Genomic DNA, 22,306 nt, shown 5'->3' with positions numbered 1-22,306 from the left:
AAACCTTCACACACATCGGATTGCTTCATTATATTGTCTGATAGGTTTCTTACCATTTTACTTTTCCTGTTAACTTTATTTATTTATTTTTTAAGATAATGAGGTTTCTTAATGAAATGTGTGTGTTTGGTAAGTTTCACTTTTCAGTGCTTGTTTTCGGTAGTATTTTTCCAGTGAGTCAATCTGAAGTGACAGACTAAGGCCATTTTTACTCTTTTCAGTAATGTATTAATAGAACTACCACCATTTTAAAAGAACTGGCATAAAGGTTAATGTCAAGCTATCTCTGGAAATGTACATCCCTCCTGCCCTTTTTTTTACATGTGACCCATTTGTGCATAGCATTTGATTCTTCCTATACAGGCTATGGTGACCCAAATTTGTCACTTTTTTCTTTCCTCTAGCAACAGAGGAGAAGAAATCTCTGAAACGAACTTTTCAGCAGATACAAGAGGAGGAGGATGACGACTACCCTGGAAGCTACTCTCCCCAAGATCCCTCAGCAGGACCCCTGCTGGTATGTTTTGACCCCCAGAGAATTGGGCAGAATGGCTTATTGAAGTGACCGCTTGTTGGAGATGATGGCCACAAGGTGGCGCCGGTGACCAATAGTATGGAATCACCACAGGGTAGCTCTCGGTACTGGGTGCAAGATCCCCCCAGTGAGGCTGGCCAGTCAGGGAGCTTGACTTGGTCTTTGCCTGCCAGGACGCTGGCATGGATTGATGTTTTATAGTATACCTGGACTTGCCTTTTTTTTACTCTTAGACGTTGAAAATATTCTCAAAAAAATAAATTTTGGTGAAAGGGTAGATAATGTTACAAAGACATTCAAAAGACCTCTGCAATCTCTTGTCTCCAATACCATGGTTGATTCTTTTAAGTAAACAACTCATGAGTTTCTAAGGACAGTCTGTGTGGCAATAGCAGATTTGCTACACTGTAACCTATTTAAATAGTAAAACGGAGTTTTTAATCATATATTTGCATTGTTTGGCTCTTTATATAAGTTAGCTCATGAACCCTGTGGGGTTGGTTCATTTTAGTTAGCTAGCTGTCTGTCTACAGTAATACCTGGGTTTGCGAGCATAATTTGTTCCAGAAACAAACTACTTGTATAGCAAGACATCACTCATTTACCACGTTAAAATGTATCAGTAATGTTTGCTCGTCTTTGAACACTCGCAAACTGTGTTACTCGCAATCCAAGGTTTTACTGTATCTATATCTATCTATCTATCTCTTTACAGTCAAAGAGAGTGAAGTTCAGGGAGACAGATTAAGTAACCTGCCCAATATCCTAATTTGAATCTGGGTCTGACTTCAAAGCCCGTGAGTTATACTGCCTAAAACAGCTTTACTTTATTACACATGGGTGTTTAAGGCCTTTGTAAATAAGAAGTATGTGATTTGTGTTATGTTAAAGTGTTGAATTAGACTGGGGTTAAATGAAAGCAATGTTAAGCCATGTATCTTTGCATTTGAAAACTTTGAAGAGAATAGCCTGAATTATCCACTTTCAGGATAACCTGACTACCATCTGTCTACGTGGTCAGTTACTACTAGGTCACATGGCCTGACTAACCTGTCAGCATTCTGTTTTCTGATCATTTAAAACCCCCTTTTGGTATCTAGAGTATGCATTCTTAATTTGCTCTTGTTGTTTTTTTCACCCATTTGTTTGTATTAATTAATTTGACACAATTTTGGGAGCGGCTGCCAAAATTGAAAATGTCATGTTTGGGCCGGCCGAGTGGCTCAGTTGGTTAAGAGCTCGCTCAAGAGTTTGAGCTCTGAGCAACAGCAGTTCGAGTCCAGCCCGAGCTGAGCAGCCGCTGAGCTGCCAACAGGTAGCAGGATGGCTCAGCTAAAGGGAAAAACAACAACAACAACAACAACAACAACGAAAATGTCATGTTTGTCATTTCATTTAATCAGTCAACACAGTTGTTAAACATCTGATATGTAGACCTTTATTATATACTGGAGACCATTCTATACTAGAAATCATGCATCATTTGATACTGAGCAATGCTAAACAGACACCATTTTTTAAGTTGCCCAAAAATGCTCTTTAAAACAGTTTTTAAAAGAATTATGTAAAGTTTTATTCATGTTCTGCCATAGACTTAGAAAAATTAACTTTGTACATTCTCTTAGCCTCCATATCATTGTCTTTGGTGTAAGCTCTGGGACTAAGAACAATGTTTTGTTAAATGTCAGGAATGATCATTTAAAAAATTTTCCTCCACCTCATTTAACTCCAGCTAATTTTCTTTTCAACACCATATGTCATAATGGATAGTGTTGTTTGTGTTTTATTATACAGACTGAGGAACTAATCAAAGCTTTACAGGACCTGGAAAATGCTGCCTCAGGGGATGCTACCGTCCGACAGAAAATTGCTTCTTTGCCCCAGGAAGTGCAAGATGTTTCTCTCTTAGAAAAAATAACAGGTGAGAAGGTAGCATTTGGATGAAGGATGAGGGAAGGGGTACATACCCCTAATGCATCAAACCCTAGGACATGCTTATGTCTGCAGGTGTAGACTCTTCATTTGGTATTAGGTGCTCTGCCATCTTGGGATTTGCAAACATAACTCACAGGCTGAACAGTGAAGCTGCTGGAAAAGTACAAGCTTGCATAGTGATTCTAGGAATTATTGCAGAAATGCTGGCGTGCCACAACTTACGGCACTCTAAAGAAGGGGGAACACAGTGCACACTGTGCACGCGGAGGTGCTAAGAGGGGAAGGCTTTACACTCATGACCCTCTTATTAAAACAAACAATAAAATTCAGTGCTATGTGATTTATACACTGCACACTGACACACCCCATAGATAATAGTGCCTTCCATGCCGAAAACTCAGGTATGTATTGTTAGTCGTGTCATTTTGCCTTTCACCACCAATGAAACAGGAAGAAGCAGTTGACATTATTCTCTCTTTATGAATGGGAAATGAAAAGGAAGGGATGAATCATAAACTAATACTTGTAGAGTATGCTCTGTGCCACATAATACTTCTTTCTACTCTTTGTGATAGATAATCTTTTGAGATCGCTGAATGTATATCCCAAGGAGGAAATTGGGGCTTTGAGATGTTAGGGGTCTTGCCCAAGGTCACACGAGTAGTGCATCTTGGGATTCCAACCTAGGCTGCAAAGCCTATGTTCTTGCCATTACAAAAGCTCAGATCTTTCCTTCCAGTCTCTTCCAAGGGCTACCATTTTTCCCCTCCAGTCCCTTGACTTGGCAGCTTCACAAGCTTCCTCCATATTCATTTAAAGAAAACCAAAGTTGCTCATGAAATATTTCCTGCATTCAATAAATATTTGAGGCACGCTGTGTGGCAAACGCTCTGGGTATCCCATCCACGTCCCCTCATGGGTTAAGTGCCAAAAAGAAGTAAAGCAGTGGTGTGGGGGTGGAGATAATGGAAGGAGGTACTATTGTAAAGGTAGGTGGTTCCAGGATGGCCTTTCTGATAAGGTGATCATTCATCAGAGGCCCCACCCAAATCAGGAAACTGGGCACAGTTATCTGAGGGGGGAAAGTGGCCCCAGGCAGAGGGAACAGTATAGTCAAGACCTTCAGGCAGGAGTGTGCTTAGTTGGAGAGAACCACATGAGGCCTTCCAAATCGTACAAGAAGCGTTCCAGCTCACTCCCTCCACTCCCCCAGCTCCAACAATGAAGCCCTGCTGGATCTGACAGCCTATTGATCCTTTCACCATTTCCCAGCCTTCACTCCCCTTATGTCCTCATTTTCTTCTTTATTCAGCTAGGATCTTTATAATCTTAAGTGTACAGTTCAGAAGTATTAAGTACACTCACGCTGTTGTGCAACCAATTACCAGAACTCTTTTCATCTTGCAAAACTGGAACTCTATACTCATTAAATAACTACCCCCCCACCCACACCCCCAGCTCCTGGCAACCACCATTTTTAAATCTAGCTTTTCATCTGTTTATGTCTTGGATCTGCACAGCTGAATGTGACTAAAGAAAACAACACACATTGGCTGACTTCTTCCTCTTTGTGTGGATGAACATGCTGTTTTCTAAACCAGCCCCTCTACCTGTTTGTTAGATCTGTTCTTTCTCCAGATCTCCTCTTTTCTCCTGTATCTCCTAGTTTTCCCCTCTTCTGGATCATTTATCCGCAGTGTAAAAACATGTATTTTCTTTCCTGTGTGGGGAAAAAAATGCTTTTTTGACCTGCATCTTCCTCTAGCTACCGCCTCATTTCTCTATTCATTATAGCAAAACATCCTAAATATCGATATATTACGTGTGCTCATCTGTCTCCATTTCCCCTCCTCTCATTTTCTTCTGAGTATACTTGACTGAAACTGCTCCTATCATTGTTGCTGATGACTTTTGTGTTGCTAAATTCAATGGTGAATATTTTGCCCAATCTTAACTTGAGGTCATCTAAAGTTGACCTCAGTAACATTTGGCCCAGTTGATCTTTTCTTTTTCCGGGAAATACTTACTTACTTGGTGTGGTAGACAGAAAAATAATCCCCCCAAAATGTCTACATCCTGATTCCCAGAACCTGTGAATATATTATCTGACATGGTAAGAGGGACTTTGCAGGTGTGATTAAATGAAGGCTCTTGAGTGGGGAGCTTGTCCTGGACTGTTCCGGTGGGCCCAATGTAATCACAGGGTCCTTATAAGAGGGAGGTAGGAAGGCAAGAGCCAGAGAAGGAGACAGGACTATGGAAGCAGAAGTTGGAATGATACACTTTGAAAATGGAAGGGGCCACAATAGTAAACGTTAATACATTTGTGTTGTTTTAAGCCACTAAATTTATGGCAGTTTGTTACAGCAGCTGTAGGAAACCAGGACCCTGTATTCCAGGTTTTCTCCTCTCTGGCTCTGTCTTTTCATTCTCCTCTGCTGGTCTCTTCACTTCTTGACCTCTTAATGTTGAGTACTTTGCCCTCTTTTCTAGCTAGATTCACTGCCTGAAGATGTTGGGCTCATCCAGTTTGATTACTTTAAGTTTTTTAAATGCTAATGATCCCTAATTTACATATCTAATGTTAACCTCTGTCTTGACCTTGAGACCCTTACATCCAACCTCCTACTCATTGTTACATATTTGAATCTCAGTTGACCTTTCAAACTTAAAACTGCCTCAAACCAAATCTGATTTCCCCTCCAAATCCTGTTTCTCTCAAGGTCTTTCCTAGCTTACTAAATGGTCCCCTCATCATTCTTGTTGATTGGAACCCCAGTCAGTGTCTGACACCTTTTCACCACCCACATTGCTACCACCTGGTGGAATCAACCACCATCTTCACTGGGATTAGCGATTCCTCCTACCTGGTCTCCCTGCTTCTTCCTTGTCCTCCATCCCCAGCCATCATTCTGTTCTCAACAGTGAGCAGAGTGAACGTGAAAATGGAAGTGGGATCTTGTCTGCCCCATTGGCTCCCCCAGTCACCTAGAATAAAAACCCACCTTGCAGCGAGTGGCCTCTACAGTTTGGCCCCTGTTACTGCATAGACTTTCTACTTTGCTCTTGCTCACTGCTCCAGTCATATGGACTTCTTGCCAACAGACACTCTCCGCTCCTAGGGCCTTTGTTCTTGCTGTTACCTCTGCTTGGAGTGATCTTCCCCAGATAGTCACATGATGTTCCCCAGATATTTCTCTAACTTCCTTCAGGCTCTGGTTTACATATCATATATCATCTCAGGGAAGCCTACCTGGACCACCTTATTTAAAATTGCAGTTCTTACCTGCCCCCGCCTTGTTTTTTTCTTCTCTGCCTTATTTTCTCTGGCGTTCTTATCTTCAGCTGATAAATGAGTAAAATATAGTATATTGTTTCTCTTTTCTACCTGAGAATATAAACGGGGGCAGAGAGGGTTTTGGTTTTGTCAGTTGCATTCCCTGCTGTCTCTGAGAGCCTAGAACAGTGCCGGGCACACTGAGGAGCCCAAATATCTGTTAAGCTCATTGAGCAGAGGATTGACAGCTATAAAAGTCTGTGATTGGATTGGGTTTAGTGACAATGGAGGAGCGAAGATGGGTACTCATCTACAAGGAGTATAGACGACTCCCTTGAGGAGTTCTGCTGTAAAGGGAGCAGGGAAGTGGAGCATTAATTGGGGGGTAACATGTGGTCCGAAGCTAGAAGAGCATGTTTGTATGCTGATGGTAGTGCTTCAGGAGAGGAGGAGAGAAGTTGGTGAGGCATGGGGAACCACAGGGGACAAGTGCAGAAACAGAATCTGGAGTAAGCAAGAGGGAACGGGATGCCTGTGCATGAGTAGAGGGCTGGCTGCAAGGCACACAGCCACTCCTCTAACAGGGAGGGCAGAGCACCTGAGGACCACCGCAGGTAAGTTCTCTGAAGTGAGCATCTCGCTGCTACATTTTGATTGCATTTTTTCTATAGCTCAAAACTTGTGCAAGTTATTTTTCTGGGTTATAGTTATTTGTGTGAATGAATTATCTCCGTTATACAAGTTCTTAGAGGGTGAGAATTGATTTTTTTTTTTTGAATCTTAAATATTTGTATTTTCCTGGCTATTTTTTGCCACATGTATTTAAACATCTTAATGAATTAAACATTGTTTTAAAAAATTGTATAGTTAAGCAATGACAAAGCTAAAACCAGCCTTACCACCCCAGCAGCTCATTCCCAGACTGGACCACCGATCCAGAAGAATGTCTCGCTGTCCTGTCTTCCCTCGCTGACTGAGTCTGTCTCTTTCCTTTGTGTTCTGTTTGTCTCACTCCTCTTTCACCAAGAACATCTTTTTGTTTCCCTGTCCTTGAAGAGGGTGGAAGTGCCTGATCTTAGGCATCAGGCCTAATTGGACTCCCTCAACTATCATCTCTCAATAGTCATGTTAAGAAGGCATCTACAAGCCAGACCAACTGTTTGCCAGAGACACCATGTTGGGAATTCATAATTCACAATTCCCTATGAGAATGCTGAGGTCTCTCACCTCTGACAGCCTATAATAGTGGCAACATGTCTGTATCACTGTAACTCACTTTTAGTTTGTCCCATAGAACTACTGGAGTCTCTGGTGCGCTGATTCAAAACACCCATCTACTCTTTTGATCCTTAAAGACCTTTTAAAAATGAGGTATACATATTTAAAGTTCTAATCTCACCACCGCCCAAGTGTAATTAATTATATCTGTTCTTTTAAATATAAATCATCCTTTTGTCTCTTTTCTCATTTCCCACTTTTGAGCCTTTTTTATCACTTCTCTCTGAGAATACATCGATACTTCAGCATAGTTTTTTTTCCCCAAACAATGAGTTGCAACCCATCAATTGGACATGAAATCAGTCTGTTAGGTAATGACCAACATATATTTTTTTTTAATGGAATACCAGATAGAACATCTTGCATATAGTAAGGATATTGTTTTATGAAACTTCTATTTCTTTTATTTTCATATGTGTGTGTGTGTATATATATATAAAGTGTATTTCTTAGTGTGGGTCATGTTTAGAAGCATTTGAAAGCCTCTGTTTTATCAGATCTGATATTTTGCTGAACAAAAGAAAAAGCTCATACCCATGTTCAAGGCTTGAAGAGTTTAAGAGGTAGGGTCCTTTGGTCCAATGTAGAGACCTGGTTTTGAGTCCCAGCTCCTTAGCTAACCACCTGCTATCAAATCTGTTGTGTGGTGGGGTTTTTTGTTGGTTTTTTTTTTTTTTAGTTTCCACACCCAAGAAATGAATGCCTGCTTTTGTATTTCATATAGTGCTTGTCTTTTGTATTTCAAAGGAATGTTCAGATAATACTTAAGAAAATAATATGAATGAAAGCACTTTTGAAATTCTCAGAGACCAGGAAAAATTATTTCATGTATGACCTTTAATATTTCTTTCTGTTTGTTTCATTTGTAGAGCTTTGGCAGGAATAGGCATTTAGAAATTTTTGCCAGATTTCCTTCCTTGTACAGTTGCCTCACTTCAGTTAACTCAGAAATGGCCTGTCTCATCTGCAAGATGGGGTGCCTGTGGAGTTTGCAGTCAGCCAGTCCATTTTTTTGGTCCACAGGTTCAGGCTTATCCTTGGCCTCTGTACTTTGGGAGAGAAACTGATGGCCTCCCCAGAAATGTTTGCATATTGTGTGATTTGTCTATTGTCTCTATTTTTTGGTCTCATTTGTGCTTAGACAAAGAGGCAGCTGAACGTCTTTCAAAAACGGTAGATGAAGCATGTCTGTTACTAGCAGAATATAACGGGCGCCTGGCAGCGGAACTTGAAGACCGGCGCCAGCTGGCTCGGATGTTGGTGGAGTATACCCAGAACCAGAAAGATGTTTTGTCAGAAAAGGAGAAAAAACTAGAAGTGAGTACATTGCAAGGCAGACCTAGACTCCCCAGGTTTCCTTTCCTGCAGTCTACAATAGAAGGTTTTTGTTCTGCCTTAATTAACATGTTTTTTTGTCTTTTAAAAATTCATGAAATGAGAACATCCATCAGATATTGCAATGATTTGAACATAATTGAAAATCGAAGTCACATTTTTATAATCTGAGAAAGAAAATCAGAATGCAGGGAACAAACAATGAACTTTTAAATCACAGCATTTAGGATCTTAATAATGCTTTAGTTTGAACTTACATTAAAAAAACCCACAAAAAACAATTATAGATTGAGGTACAAAAAAGAATAGGAGGTCAGCAAAACCAAAGACTCTTTATTTGGTAGTATTTGGGAAATACTTAAAAATGTCTTTCTTTTGGATTGTATTGAGATGTATTTCTGACGTGTATCCCCGCTAAAGCCAATAAGCAGTCTGCCTGCAAGCCGTCTGCAGTCGACTCTACAAGTTCAGCCATGTTTATAGGAGCCCAGTTCTCAGACTGTTGAGAAGGAACTAATTTCTACCCTGAGTTGACTTGAGTGTGAATGCCCTTGGGGAGGAGCTTCAGAGCTAGATCCTGGCCCTGCGTTTGTTTGGCTTGTTAATTGAGAAGGTGGTGTTTAACACCAGTGCCTTGTCCCTCTGGATGACAAAGCCAGCAGGGTGGACATTGGGGAACTTTTGCTTGCTTGCTGCAGGCTGCTGGGCTTCCTTTTCAGGAATCTCTGCCCTTCTTTTTCTAAAAAGAGACTTGGAGAAGAGTTGCAGCCAGTGGTTTGGGAGGCAGGTACAGTTTTGAGTTGAACTAATCACATTACAAGAGACCCCAGAGTAGATGAGGGAGGGGATAGTCCCCCTGCCCCGTCCTGCACTCAGGAAGCACTGTTCTCTGGCACCGCCGGAAGGAAAATGGAGCTGGTCCTGTGGCTGAGATTATTGTGTTTGCCTCTGAACACAGTTATCTGACTTGAGGGGGGAAATGAATGATGGGCACTTTTTATCATATCCTTACCTGCAGTGGGTTATGGGAGCGATGATGGGTAGTGGTATTGAGAACTTCCTATTCCTAGCCAGCTTGAAAGTGGACTACGGTAAACGGCTGTAAAAATAGCATGGCTTAGATTTAGAAATCAACACTGACCAAAAATCCTAAAGGGAGCTTCACAGGCAGTACCAGACGGTCATTTATCTGAAATGCTCGTCTTTCACTGAGGAAGCATTTTTAGCACTGTGCCCCGGGACTAATAAGAGAGTGTAATTAATGATTCTGGTTGTAAGTCACCATGCCATCTGTTGAACTGCCCCTTGGCGACACATTAAGGGTTTTCTCTGATCTGTCAGACATTGATTATCATGAGCAGCTGTTGGGTGGAATGTGGCAAGCAACCATAGAGATCAGAGTCTTTGAGAAGGAGATTGGGTTGGTAGAGTGGATTAACTCTTTATTCCTTTGCCTGCCTTACTTTTGCACTTTCCTCCCTATAGCATTTATAGAACCAGTGGTTGGCTAGATGCCATGAGAGGTCATTAAAGTAGAGAGATGATCAGAGATTTGTGTCTTTTCTGTAGCTTTCCAGCCCAGATTCCCGACTCACCTAGGCATTGGAGTTCTGTGGCTTAAGAATCAAAGCAATGGAAAGTACAGATGCTGAACTCAGGGTTCTTGTCCCAAACCATGTCTCTCAGCCACTTGAGCAAAATCATTTTTTATAAAAATGGAGCTAAATTTGCTGCATGTGAAAAAGCAAATGACTAGATACAACATAAGATGTTGAGATATGGCTTTAGTTCATTCTTTATGCTTGCTAAAAATGTGAACAGTCTGCTCTCTAGAATCTAAGATTTTTCTCTCACATCCCATAATAGACTGGTCTTATTTTGGTATCTCCTTATGGTGATGGTAAAACATGTTAGTGTGTGCCAATTGAAAGATACATTATTACTTTGAATTCTTCTAAATCCTCCAAGAGTCTCTTATTGATGAGGATAGTGCATAAACGATACTATTTTTTTAGCATTCTTTTTTTTTTAACACTACCCATCCTTGTTTTAAAACTGTCATGCCAAAATGCTAATGAACTGTGCTTTTATTTTTTTAATCCTTTTGTTGCCTTCACTGTATAAATACATGTGTAAATACATGGAATTCTTAGAACTTTGGAAATGTAATTATTTGTTTGAGAGTCTGTTATCTCAAAGTTCCAATTCCTTAACTCATTAGTTTTCTTTAAGTTTATAAATATTTTGTGAGTGAAATTCAGCACTTGATCTAATCTTTTTCTATATAGGAGTTTTTTCTTAAGTTGCTTGAAAAGTGTTTTATCTGCAGATTTTTTTTTTAATTGACAAATTTACAGACCATTAAAAGTAACCATTTTAAAGTCGATGTATTTCAGTGACATTTTGGACATTTATAGTATTGTGCAGCCACCACTTGTATGAAATTCCAAAGCATTTCACATTTCATCACACCAAAAGAAAACCTCATGCCCATTAACCAGTCACTCCCTATGCCCCGCTCCTCTCACCCCTGACAACCACCAGTCTGCTTTCTGTCTGTATGGATTTGCCTGTGCTGGACATTTCATAAATTATGTCTGGCTCCTTTAACTTAGCATGTTTTTTGAGGTTCATCCACATTGCAGCATGTGTCAATACTTCATTCCTGTTATGGCTAAATTGTCCATTATATGGATATGCAACAATTTGTCTATTCATTCATCTACTGATGGACATTTAGGTTATTTCCACCTTTTGGCCATTAAGAGTAATGCTGCTATAAACACTTGTGTACAAGTTTTTTGCATGGACAAATGTTACTATTTCTCGTGGGTATATGTATGCCTAGGAATGGAATCAGAGTCATATGGTAATTCTGTGTTCAACTATTTGAGGAACCGCGTAACTGTCTCCCACAGCAGGTGCATCATGTTGCATTCTCACTAGCAGTGTGTGGGAGCTCCAGCTTCTCCCCATCCTCTCCAACACTTATTATTGTTTGTCTTTTTTTTTTAATCTTAGCCGTCCTAGTGGATAGGAAGTGGTATCTCATGCGGTTTTGATTTGCATTTTTCTAATGATTAGTGATTGAGCATCTTTGCATGTGCTTGTTGTATATCTCTTTCTGAGAAATGTCTCTAAAAGACCTTTGCCCATTTTTTGAATTAGGTGGTTTATTTTGTTGTTGTTCAATTGCAAGAGTTTTGTATATATTTTAGGTAATAGACTCTTGTCAGATATAGGATTTGTAAATATTTTCTCCCATGCTGTATCTTACCACTTTCTTAAAAATGCCCTTGACGCACATAAGTTTTGAATTTTGGTAAGTTCCAGTATCTTGTTTTTTTTCTTTTGTTTCTCGTGTTTTCGTGTCACATTTAAGAATCCATTGCCAAATCCTAGATCATGAAGATTTACTCATGTATTTTCTTCTAGGGGTTTTATAGTTTTAGCTTTTACATTTAGGTCATTGGTACATTTCGAGTTGATTTTTGTATATGGTGTGAGATAGGGAACCAGCTCATCTTTGCATGTGGCTATCCAGTTGCCCCAGCACCATTTGTTGAAGAGACTATTCTTTTCCTCACTGAATGCTTGCCACTTTTGCCAAAAAAATCAACCGGCCAGAGGTGTATGAGTTTATTTTTGGACTCTGTCCTATTCCATTGATCTATATGTCTATCGTATGCTGGTCACTATAGCTTTACATTAAGTTTTAAGATTGGAAAATGTGAGTCCACAAACTTTGTTCTTCTTTTTTAATATTGTTTTGGCTATCAGGAGGCCTCTTGCAATTCCATATGAATTTGGGGATCACCTTTTCCACTTCTGCAAAAAGTCTGTTGGAATTTTGATTAGGAATTGCACTGAATCTGTAGATTGTTTTGAGGACTCATAACATCTTAACAGTCTTATCCATGAACATGGGATTTCTTCTCATTTTTTAAAATCTTTAATTTCTGCTGCAGGATTTTAAAAAGCATGCTAGAGTACCACTCACTGATGCATTTCACATTACAGAGGTTCTGTTTAGGTGTCATAAGTATTAGGGTTGCCTTTCAGTAGGCAGTGGTTACCCCCACTTTGAGAAGGTAATGGGTATGTATGTATTTGTGCTCAATGAAGTTATTAGGGCACAGCCATGTGACAGCCAACTTCACTCTGCAGAGTGGCACATAGAGGCCTGGATGTCTAGATAAAGCCTTTAACAGAGCAGAATGGAACTTGAGAGATTGTATAGTCTGACTTCCAAATTGATAAAGAAACTCAAGACCACCCAGAGAAGGAAGTTAGCCACAGACCAGGAATAGAATCCAAGGCAGACATCTGATAACTTTCCATCAGGCTTGTGTTTTTGTTTGTTGTGGTTTTGTTTCTTTCAAATTTGATTCCATAAGGTCAACAGCAGGAGGACAGCCTACATGAATCATTTCAGCAATCCCCAAGAACCTTGTTTTGGTGAAGTGACATCTTATATAGGGGGATTCAAGTGGTTGCATGATGCATTCCAGAGTGACCTCCAAGAATAATGCCTTCAGTTTGAGAGTACCCACTCTGCCACCAAGGTTCTAAGTACCCTGCTCGCTGTAACTTTGCATGTTCTTGCTTTGAGGTAAGGGAGGGGAGGATTGGCTCATTGAACTTGCAACTGCTGCTGTTTTTCCCCAGCTTGTACCTCCCCCTTGACTGTAATGAATACTCAGGAATAGAGTCTTCTAGTTCAGACAACACAGCTGGGGAGGGGAAATGGCCCAGAATCCAACATTGCCGTGTGACTCTTCATATTTCTGTTTGTAATTTGGTTATAACAACTTGAGAAATTCTTTGGCTATAGCTGAGGGAGTACTAAACCAAAGTGATGGCCATCTGTTGTTTTTGGCAGCATTCTCCACCTCCCTGCAGGGTGCAGATGGTTAAAAGCATTCATTTCAATAATGGGATAGGCAATAGGTGGAGATAGAGAGTCTACTTTGAAGTAAATTCTCCCCTTCCCCCATGATGATCAAAGCCACTGTCTCATTGTCCATTAAGAGCAGATGGGAGCGGGTGATCTAATCCTCATTTTAAATGAGAAAACAAAGCTCAGGGCTTCTATGAGCAATTTAAGGTCACAGAGGAAATCAGTGAGGACCAGAACCCCGATCTCCTGACTCTAGGAGGAACTAAGAATCCTTGTTTAGAGCTGCCTCTCACAGCTCTGCCTAGTTTGGCCCCACCTGCCCACCAGTCCTCTGCACTCACTGCCCTTCCTTAGCGTATAATTCTTTCCTCCCTACGCTGTGCTATCAGCACCATGGGCTGTTGGAACAGTTGTTAAAAAGGTCAGTCTGCTTATACTGGTCAGGTGATCATGGGGAGCTTGCACTCACACCCTTCCCCACATAGCAGGCCATGCGTGGCTTGCTCACTGCTTGTTTTATCCCTGCTTTAATGCTCTTTTTTCCAGGTTTCCCTCCAGTAGGTGGGGGCTTTTCTTGAGTTGTGTGTTTCTGTGAGCAATATGGAGTATAGCGACTGTAGGTTGGATCCTTGGATTCCTATCATTCATGTCAGTCTCTGCTGACCCTGAGAGCTCAGGCCAGATTTGTAGCTGCAGCATCAAGATGCATGTGTGTAGATATGTGTGTGTATTCTTTCTGTTTCACAATGTGAAACCTTTGGTATTTATTCACCTCCTCACTCCAGGAAAAAAAAAATGCCACATTATAATCATCATAGTGCACTTCACATACCTGGTGATCTAAGGGCATGGTTCGCTGACATTTGAAACTTCACATTGGAAAATGACATGATTTCAAGGCTCTCCCAGCTAGAATCCCATACTTTTAGCCATAGCTTTGTTTTCATACGTATAGCCCAACTTTTGATGATTCCTCCTACTTTCTGAAATAGCTCCACTGAATTTTAGCTGGTGTATGTAGCACTAATTTTCTATATTTATAAAGCACATATACATGTTAAGTGAAAACAGCATCTGGGCCCCTTGTCACTGGGCTTATCTGTCAGAACATTCATTCTTGCTCAACTAATATTCTCAGTTCTTTATTTCTTTTTTCTCATTATAAAAGAAACACATCATAGGAAACCTAGGAAATAAGTATAAAGGAAAAAAATCAGAACCTCACTACCTAGAGACAACTCCTTTTAATTTTGGCATATTTTTTTATTTTTCCTCCTATTTTAAAATTAAAATGATCATAGTTTTCTGTCATGCTTTTTTTGTTTGTTTGTTTCTTGATCATTTCCCCTTATTAACAGAAACTTTAGAAACATTTTAAATGGCTGCTTGAAGACCTGTGGTTGGCTATTCAATGATTATTTTTATTAAGCATTTGTGTTTCTTTTTTTTTTTCATTTTTACTTTGGGCCAACTTTCAGTATTTTGATGATCTTTCCTGTAAATTTCAAAAAATGGATTCTGTGTGTATGTACAGATATCTGCCTGTCTTACATACGCTGAAGGTCATATACATTCAAGGTCTTTGTCACCAGAATGCATCCTTGCCTTAGGAATTCTTATTTTCTTCCAAAGCATCTTAAGCAGTCTAGCATTTCACTGAGTTTTGTAGGCAGACAGACAGAAGATAGATAAATATCTCTACAAATTAAAGACTAATCTTTGTTTTATGAAGGAATGAACACTGAATAGATTAATTATACAAATGGGGCTCTCCTGGGTTTTAAAATATCTGTTTACATTTGAAACAGTTGTGGAACAATAACAGATACTTCTTATTATAACATGGACTGGAGTAAGCATAACTTTGAGAGCAGAGTTCAGCTTACAGAAATTTGAACTCTAGTGTCTAAGTGTCTATTTGACCCAGTGGGTACATGTTATTTTGAGCAAAGATCTATTTTTAGTCTTTATAAATGTTCCTTCTACAGGCATACCTTGTTTTATTGCACTTCCATTTATTGCACTTCACAGATGTTACATTTTATACAAATCGAAGGCAAGACCCTCCACCAGCAAAAAGATGATGACTCATTTTATTGTGGTCTGGAACCCAACCCGAAATATCTGGGAGGTATGCCTGTACTATAATATTAAAGTGGGCCTTCTGCCCCCACTTCAAGTTGTGGTCTTTGAAGAAAGTAAAATGGATTGTGGTGGACTTTGCAGTCTCAGAAATTACGTCTTTGACTTCACTTTCCTCTCTATAAAATGTGAAATTTGAAATAAGGTCAGGAAGAGTCGTCTTCCATGGTTGGGGCAGACATGTGCACGGTCATAATCAGGAGTCCAAAATGAAACTTCTGCAAACAGTCCCTGAGCTCCCAACGTGGGCATGCTCCATGTGAAGAAGTGGTGATACCAGCCAGCTGTCGACTTGGTGCTTTACCACGTCCTTCTGTCTTCTGTTTGGCCCACAGTTTCTATTCTGTGGGGGACAGACTTACTAGGAGTTATCCCTATAAAGATACCATTTACCCCAGTTAAGATTCAGCAATGAGGATCTGCACTGTCTATTCCAGACTCTTTGTGCTTTCTGTTGAGGCCGGTGGTCCTGGCAGCCTTTTATCTTTGGTGTGGTCCTCAAGGCCAATTGACTTTCCTTTCCGCGCAAGAAATCTTCCCGGGTTGAAGGTGTCCTTCTCATCCATCCTTTGCATGGCAGCCCTGTGATGTTTTCAGATGTAGCCCTGAGCATCTGCCTAAACATTTAAATGGCTTCTCATTGCTCCTGGAATATAGGCCCAAATCCTTGCATGCTCTCTCCCCGCTCCCCCGCCACATATGCCCCATAACTTGGCCCCTGCTGACGTCATCAGCCATGTATCCCCTGCCGTGCGTGTTCCATTGCGTGTTGTCTGTGCTGGCCTTTTTGTCTCTGGCTTTATATGTGCTATCCTCTCTTCCCCCTTTACCTCCCACCGATTATCCCTACTTGATTCCCATTCATCATTTGTATCCCAAGTCAAACAGTATTTCCCTGACACCCCATTACCATTTCTACCCCGTAATAAAGCCAGGACTTTCTCTTCCATGCCCCACATGTACTGTCATAGCTCCCTATCTTTGTCCTTCCGAGCACTGTGTAGTTTGTCATTCTGTTTATGAGTTACTTGGTTATTTCTCTGACCAGATCATAAAATCCTATCTGTATCGTCACTCTTTCATCACTAACCCTACCCCTGGCACAGCATCCTGATCCCAGGTAGCAGATATGGTTGCCGCTCGGTCATCGCCAGGCTAGGTCAGAGTATAGTTGATCCTTGAACAACACGGGTTTGAACTGCGTGGGTCCACTTACACTTGGGGTTTTTTTCAATAACTATACAGTTGGCCCTCTCCGTGGATAGGTTTTACATCTGTGGTTCAGCCAACTGCGGGATCAAAACAGTGTTTTTGGTCTCACAGTTGGGAATCCATGGATGTTGAGGGCCTACTATGTGCACTGTTCTGTGCCATTTTATAGAAGGGACTTGAGCATCTGCAGAGAGTCCTGGAACCAATCCCCCATGGACACAACAGGTAGACTGGTTAAGTTTGGGGGTAGGGTGGGGGTGGGGTCAGAAGTTACACGCAGGTTTTTGACTGCTCAAGATGTTGGCACACCTAACGCCCATGTTCAAGGGTCAACTGTATACATTTGATGGGGGCTCTTTCCAAGTTGAGGACGTTCATAAAATTCTTTGACTTTTCCCCCATCTTGGAGGTCAGGGCCCTTTCATTTTCTCAAGACAGCTTCTAGTAAATATGCTAAATTTTCAGGACATACTCGAATCCTTTGAATCCCATTAATAATTCTCTTTTTCTTCAGTTCTGCATGTCTTCTCTTAACATATAAATCAGGAAGATTAAATAGTGCTCATAAAATAATAAACATGGGGGGGTGGTAATTGTTCTTCTCCCCTCTGATCTACTAATTCACATTGAATAGTAAGCGCCTGGTCTTGTTCCAGTCTCACAGCCACTCCATGGTGTACGCATTGTTCCCATTCCTGTCTGACATAAGGACACTAAGCCCAGCCAGGTGAAGTCATGTCCCCCGAGCAGGCAAGTGGTAGAGTAGGATTTGAACTTGGATTTTCTGACTATTCTACCACAGCGACCTCCCTCCTTTTTTGTTTGCTAATGCAAAGGAATTGAAGTCTTTTTGTTGCTTGTAGGGAGCCGTATCCAAATGCAGTGCAGTAACCTACAGGCTGCCCTGCCCAGGCAGACCATCTAGCAACCGTCTAGCACTTAAAATTATAGTCAACATTGCTTAAAATTGCTTTGTGTGAAAACTGCCCTTTTCCTTTCTACCCTTTGTTTCTCAGCTGCCTTCCAGGAACGCTTGACTCTATCAGTATCTGGCTCCAAAGGAGAAACGTTGGAAAGGTCTGCACCTTTGATGTTTGTCTTCACAACATCAGTAACCTAGTTTTCCATTCAAGTGGACCTTACGGGAGCCAGTTTGTGAGGTTTTGTTACTTGCAGAAAGCTTACATTTTTGTCAGTTAACTTAAAAATAAAATAGAGCTGATTATATAAATAGTGAGTAGTTCTTCTTTGTACTTCAGTATTCCGGTTTTATATAATGAGGGACCCATTGCATAAATAACATGAGCATTTTGAAGGCCCCAGGCGCATTTTTAAAGAAGTCTCTTAAAGCATATAATGGATATCTGTTACACTGTAAATATTTAGCTTTATAATTAAGGTTTGAAAATTTGCCCAGCCCTAAAATGGATTTTATTTTTATTAGCTTACTTATGTGTAAACACTGACTTTTTATTCTTCTCCCCTTGCTCCTGCAAATCCCTGTCGGGGGTTTTGTGGTGGCAGCATAAGCTCCCTTAAACCTTGCGGTGTAAGGGCCGTCTGGGGAGGAGGAAGTGCCCTGAAAACGCGTTGCTAATGGTATGATTTTGGGCTTAAGAAGCCCATCCCCACTGGATTCCTCCAGTGGATGGTTGGATTGCTCTGAGAACATCGTTCTTGTTGTAGCCATTTTATCGTTTTTCCTTCTGGGAAATACTCTGTGTGTAACTTTATTACTGGTTTTGGTGATGGAGCGGAGAGGCCCTGAACACCAGAGTTGAAGCCACAGCTTCCTCTTTTCCATGTGTCTTCCCCAACGTCTTACTGAGCAGCTCCAGCCTTGCAGTGACACCCCAGAATGGATAATTTTGAAATGTCGCAGCTGCCACTAAGGCATAGGGGAGCATGGAGCTGGCTGGGGGAGAGGTGCGGGTCAGCGATGGTTTTTTTTCTTCCCACATAGATCCTTGAAGGAAAATTAGAAGCGGCATTCTTATTTTCAGTCCAAAGATTTATATATTGTATTTTCTCTAAAAAATAAAAGAAAGAAAATAAGTACGTTGTGATTTAAGTAGAAGTTGCGATTTCTGAGTGTAGATCCCATGAGCCTTAGTGGTGAAAGGACAGCTCCCTGGCAGGATGAGGGGGGCTGAGTGGGCATGTTAGATAACAGGGTGTGAAAGGCAGCTTCCCCTTTCTGCTGGGTGCTCACATCCTTCATGCGATGAAGCAGTTCTTTGACTGCAATTCAGTGAGGCACAGGTCACCTTTAAAACAGGGTTCCTCATAGAGGGCTTCATGCGTAACAACCCTGATGAGTCTTAATTGGGAGTAGCCGAGCAGTGGGTGATGTTTATATATCATATGTCTTATAGCACAATTGGCAAGACAAAGGGAAACCTGAGTCTTGATGCTGGAAATCTTGTATTGACAAGTCAAGCCCCTGCCTGTGGTGTTATTTCTAACATAATTTTTCTTATGTAAATACTTCTTAGCAAGAAAAATGTAGGCTTGACAATGTTTACATTTTGATCAGTATTTCTTACATGAGTTGCTAGAGGAAATGCTTGTGATTTTGTTTGTTTTGAAAATGAAATTCCTGCAGAAAGGTCATTGCAATGTCAGCGCCTGTCATTTTTACCCCTCTTATCCCAGAGCTCATCTGCAGCATATCAGGTCTGGCTTACTGCTCTAACCAAAAAAGGCAAAGAATGTGTAAGCCTCGCTCCTTTCAGCCAGTTGTCTGGACGCTCCGTGATGGTCTGTGTTCCAGTCAGCTGCACCCGCAGGAAGCAGCGGCACGTTGGAGACATTTTCTCTTGCAACTTTGTGAGGCAAGATTCCAAAGCTTGGCCAGGAACATAAATCTGAGGCATTCTCTCAGAACTACACAGTGGGCCTTTATAAACTCTACGTTTTAAACATTTCTCCGCAGGCAAATGAACCCAGGCAGTTTAGCACAGGGGTCCACCTCCCCCTCCCCCTCCCGGATCTGGAAACAGGGTACAGCAGAAGTCGGGTAGAACACTTACCTGTTTCCTGCATCCCCGTGGCCTCTCTGCAGTGAGGTAGAATTTGCTGCAGGAAGTAGCCAAATGGAGGTTGCAGCTCAACCCCTCACCTCTGCCACCACCCCAGTATAAATTACGCATGAGCAGGAAAGGAACGGCAACAGGACTGTTTGGGTTTGCCTTGTCTTCCCTTGCCTAAGATTGGTAGTGGAGGAAAGGCAGGTGTCTGAAGATGGGAGGACAAAAAAGAGCCATGTGAGCTGTGGTGGAGATGAATCAGGCGTTAGGGAGAAGCGCGATGAGCAGGGGCGCTGCAGCCTGTCATCCTGCTGGTACAAATCGGGCAGGCCTCGGTCTCGTGAATTCCTATACCAGGCCGGGTGGCGTGAGTGTGAGATTAAAGGCTCAGTGCTCTGTTGCACATAAGTGTAAGGAATTTTTTAAAAGCCCGTGTCACCGTATTATCACATCTTTCCTCTGCCTGAGTGGCACTTGTGTACTAAAGAGATTGTTGGATGCAGCACACTTAAATGAGTCAAAAGAATTTGAATGGGTCTCACCACATTGAAGTTGGTTTTAGTGATATCGTGCAAAGAAGCCTGGATTTCTTCTGAGGACGGGTTTCTGAGAACACAGTTTGGAACCTTGTAGCCGCAGAGCTTGTGGGCCGCACTTGGCAGAAGGCAGGCTGGGAGGTTGAGAAAAAGGATTCTTGGATTTCTCTGGATCTGTCTCCTTAACCTGTGCAGAACCAAAGAGAATAACTGGAAAGACAGCTACTGAGGGAGTGCCGTCACCTTACTGAGGGAGCCTCAGACCGGGGAGAGCTGGGAGGCAAGTGAAGGCTGGAGGTGTATTTGGGGGATGGTTTTGATTGGATTCACTCTTTAATCTTTTTGTTGGTCCATGGCAGTATTTACAGATAACTTCATTTGGGAAAAAGCTGAATCTGTTTTAAAAAGGGGGTGGGGGGGATGATTAAAGTCAGTTACTACTGAATCTATTTAGGGGACCATAAAATTACTCTAGTTTGAGTTTGACCTAGTCAGAGCTTGCTGTGGATTCTAAGCTAGGTCATTCAGTTGTCCCAGTTGGGTAGGTACCTGTTTTAACCGTTTTAAAAGCAGCCTTTACCTGTATTTAGATATTCAGAGTATATACCTACTCACCCTTGCTGATGCATTTAATACTCTTGGCCCATAAGTTGTTGTTGTTGTTTTTTAGGCTTTTTTTGATTTTTTTTTTAGAACAGTTTTAGGTTCACAGCAAACTTAAGAGGAAGGTAGAGATGTCCCATGTACCCCCTACCCTACCCCACACATGTATAGTCCCCCCCCCCCCGCTATCAGCATTCCCCACCAGAGGGGTACATTTGTCACTGTGGGTGGGCCTACACTGACACATTATAATGATCCAAAGTCCATAATTTACATTAGGGTTCACATCGGTATTGTACATTCTGCAGATTTGGACAAATGTATAATGACATTCGAGGTGTGATCAAACAATACGGTGAATATTTAAATTTAAAAAAAATTATTACAGTAAAAGACACATTGCCATTAATCCCCCTCAAAACACACCCCCTCGCTTTTAACACTTATCCCATCATTCTTACCACTTTTTGAAGCAGTTCTGGAAGTCTTCGTTTGTGAGTGTCTTGAGTTGTGCTGTCGTGGCTGCCTCGATGTCCTGAATCGATTCAAAATGTTTACCTTTCATGGTCATTTTGACTTTGGGAAGAGCCAGTAGTCGCATGGTGCCAGATCTGATAAATAAGGTGGATGAGAACACACTGTAATGTTTTTATTTGACAGAAATTGCCGTACCAGAAGTGATATGTAACACGGAGCGTTGTCATGATGGAGGATGAAACTATTTGCCCATTTCTCAGGCTGTTTTCTACGTACATTTCTTTTTTTTTCTTTTTTTTAATTGGGGAACTGGGGAAGGGGACGAGCCAAGTTGTTCTTCAATTTTAGTTGTGGAGGGCACAGCTAGCTTAGCTCCAGTCCAGTCGCCATCTGGCTTTCTGTTGGCAGCTCGTGGCCTCTAAGCTCAAGGTGCTCTGTTCAATCTTAGTTGCAGGTGGGCATAGCTACCATCCCATGCTGGAGTTGAACCAGCAGCCTTGTTGTTAAGAGCGCACGCTCTATCCACTGAGCCATCTGGGTGACAGCTCAGCTCAAGGTGCTGAGTTCAGTCTTAGTTGCAGGCAGGCGTAGCCCACCATCGAACAGGCAGTCTTGTTGTTAGGAGCACGTGCTGTCACCAGCTGAGCCATCCTGCCACCTGTTGGCAGCTCAGCGGCAACTCAGCTTGGGCGCAGTGTCACTGGCCCATGTGGGAATCGAACCGACGGCTCAGAGCTCACGCTCTTAAGCCAACTCTTAACCAACTGAGCCGCTCAGCCAGGCCCCACATCATTTCTTTTTTCTTTTTTTTTTTTTTTAAATTGGGGAATTGGGGGATGGAACAGACAAGTTGCTGTCCTTTTGTTCTTCAGTCTAGTTGTAGAGGACGTTGCTTCACTGGCCCCAGTTGGCACCATCATTGTGCTCTTCCCGGGCGAGGCACATCAGTTGCAGGCTTCTGGACGGCCGCTCACGGCGGCTTGAGGGCCGCTCACGCTGGCTGCTGGCTACACACGGTAGCCCATGGCAACCCACTGCCACAGGGAC

General features: G+C 41.8%; 1 protein-coding gene across 3 annotated transcripts in view; it reads left to right on the top strand.

Annotated features, from left to right (window-relative positions):
• RPRD1B (regulation of nuclear pre-mRNA domain containing 1B) overlaps positions 1-22,306 on the top strand; it is a 50,137-nt gene that overhangs the window by 21,017 nt on the left and 6,814 nt on the right. For 2 of the 3 annotated variants that reach the window (XM_019625079.1, XM_019625077.1), the window contains exons 4-6: positions 405-517; positions 2,330-2,456; positions 8,167-8,342. In XM_019625079.1, coding sequence (XP_019480624.1) covers positions 405-517; positions 2,330-2,456; positions 8,167-8,342 — 416 coding nt within the window. Of the gene's footprint in view, positions 1-404; positions 518-2,329; positions 2,457-8,166; positions 8,343-17,630; positions 17,771-22,306 lie in introns of those variants that run through there. The other variant, XM_019625078.1, reaches the window with a different exon arrangement.

Source organism: Hipposideros armiger, unplaced genomic scaffold (genome assembly GCF_001890085.2).
Source record: "Hipposideros armiger isolate ML-2016 unplaced genomic scaffold, ASM189008v1 scaffold_613, whole genome shotgun sequence".
Lineage (NCBI taxonomy): Eukaryota > Metazoa > Chordata > Mammalia > Chiroptera > Hipposideridae > Hipposideros > Hipposideros armiger.
The sequence above is the reverse complement of the archived record's forward strand: the minus strand, read 5'-3'. Positions and strand labels throughout refer to the sequence as shown.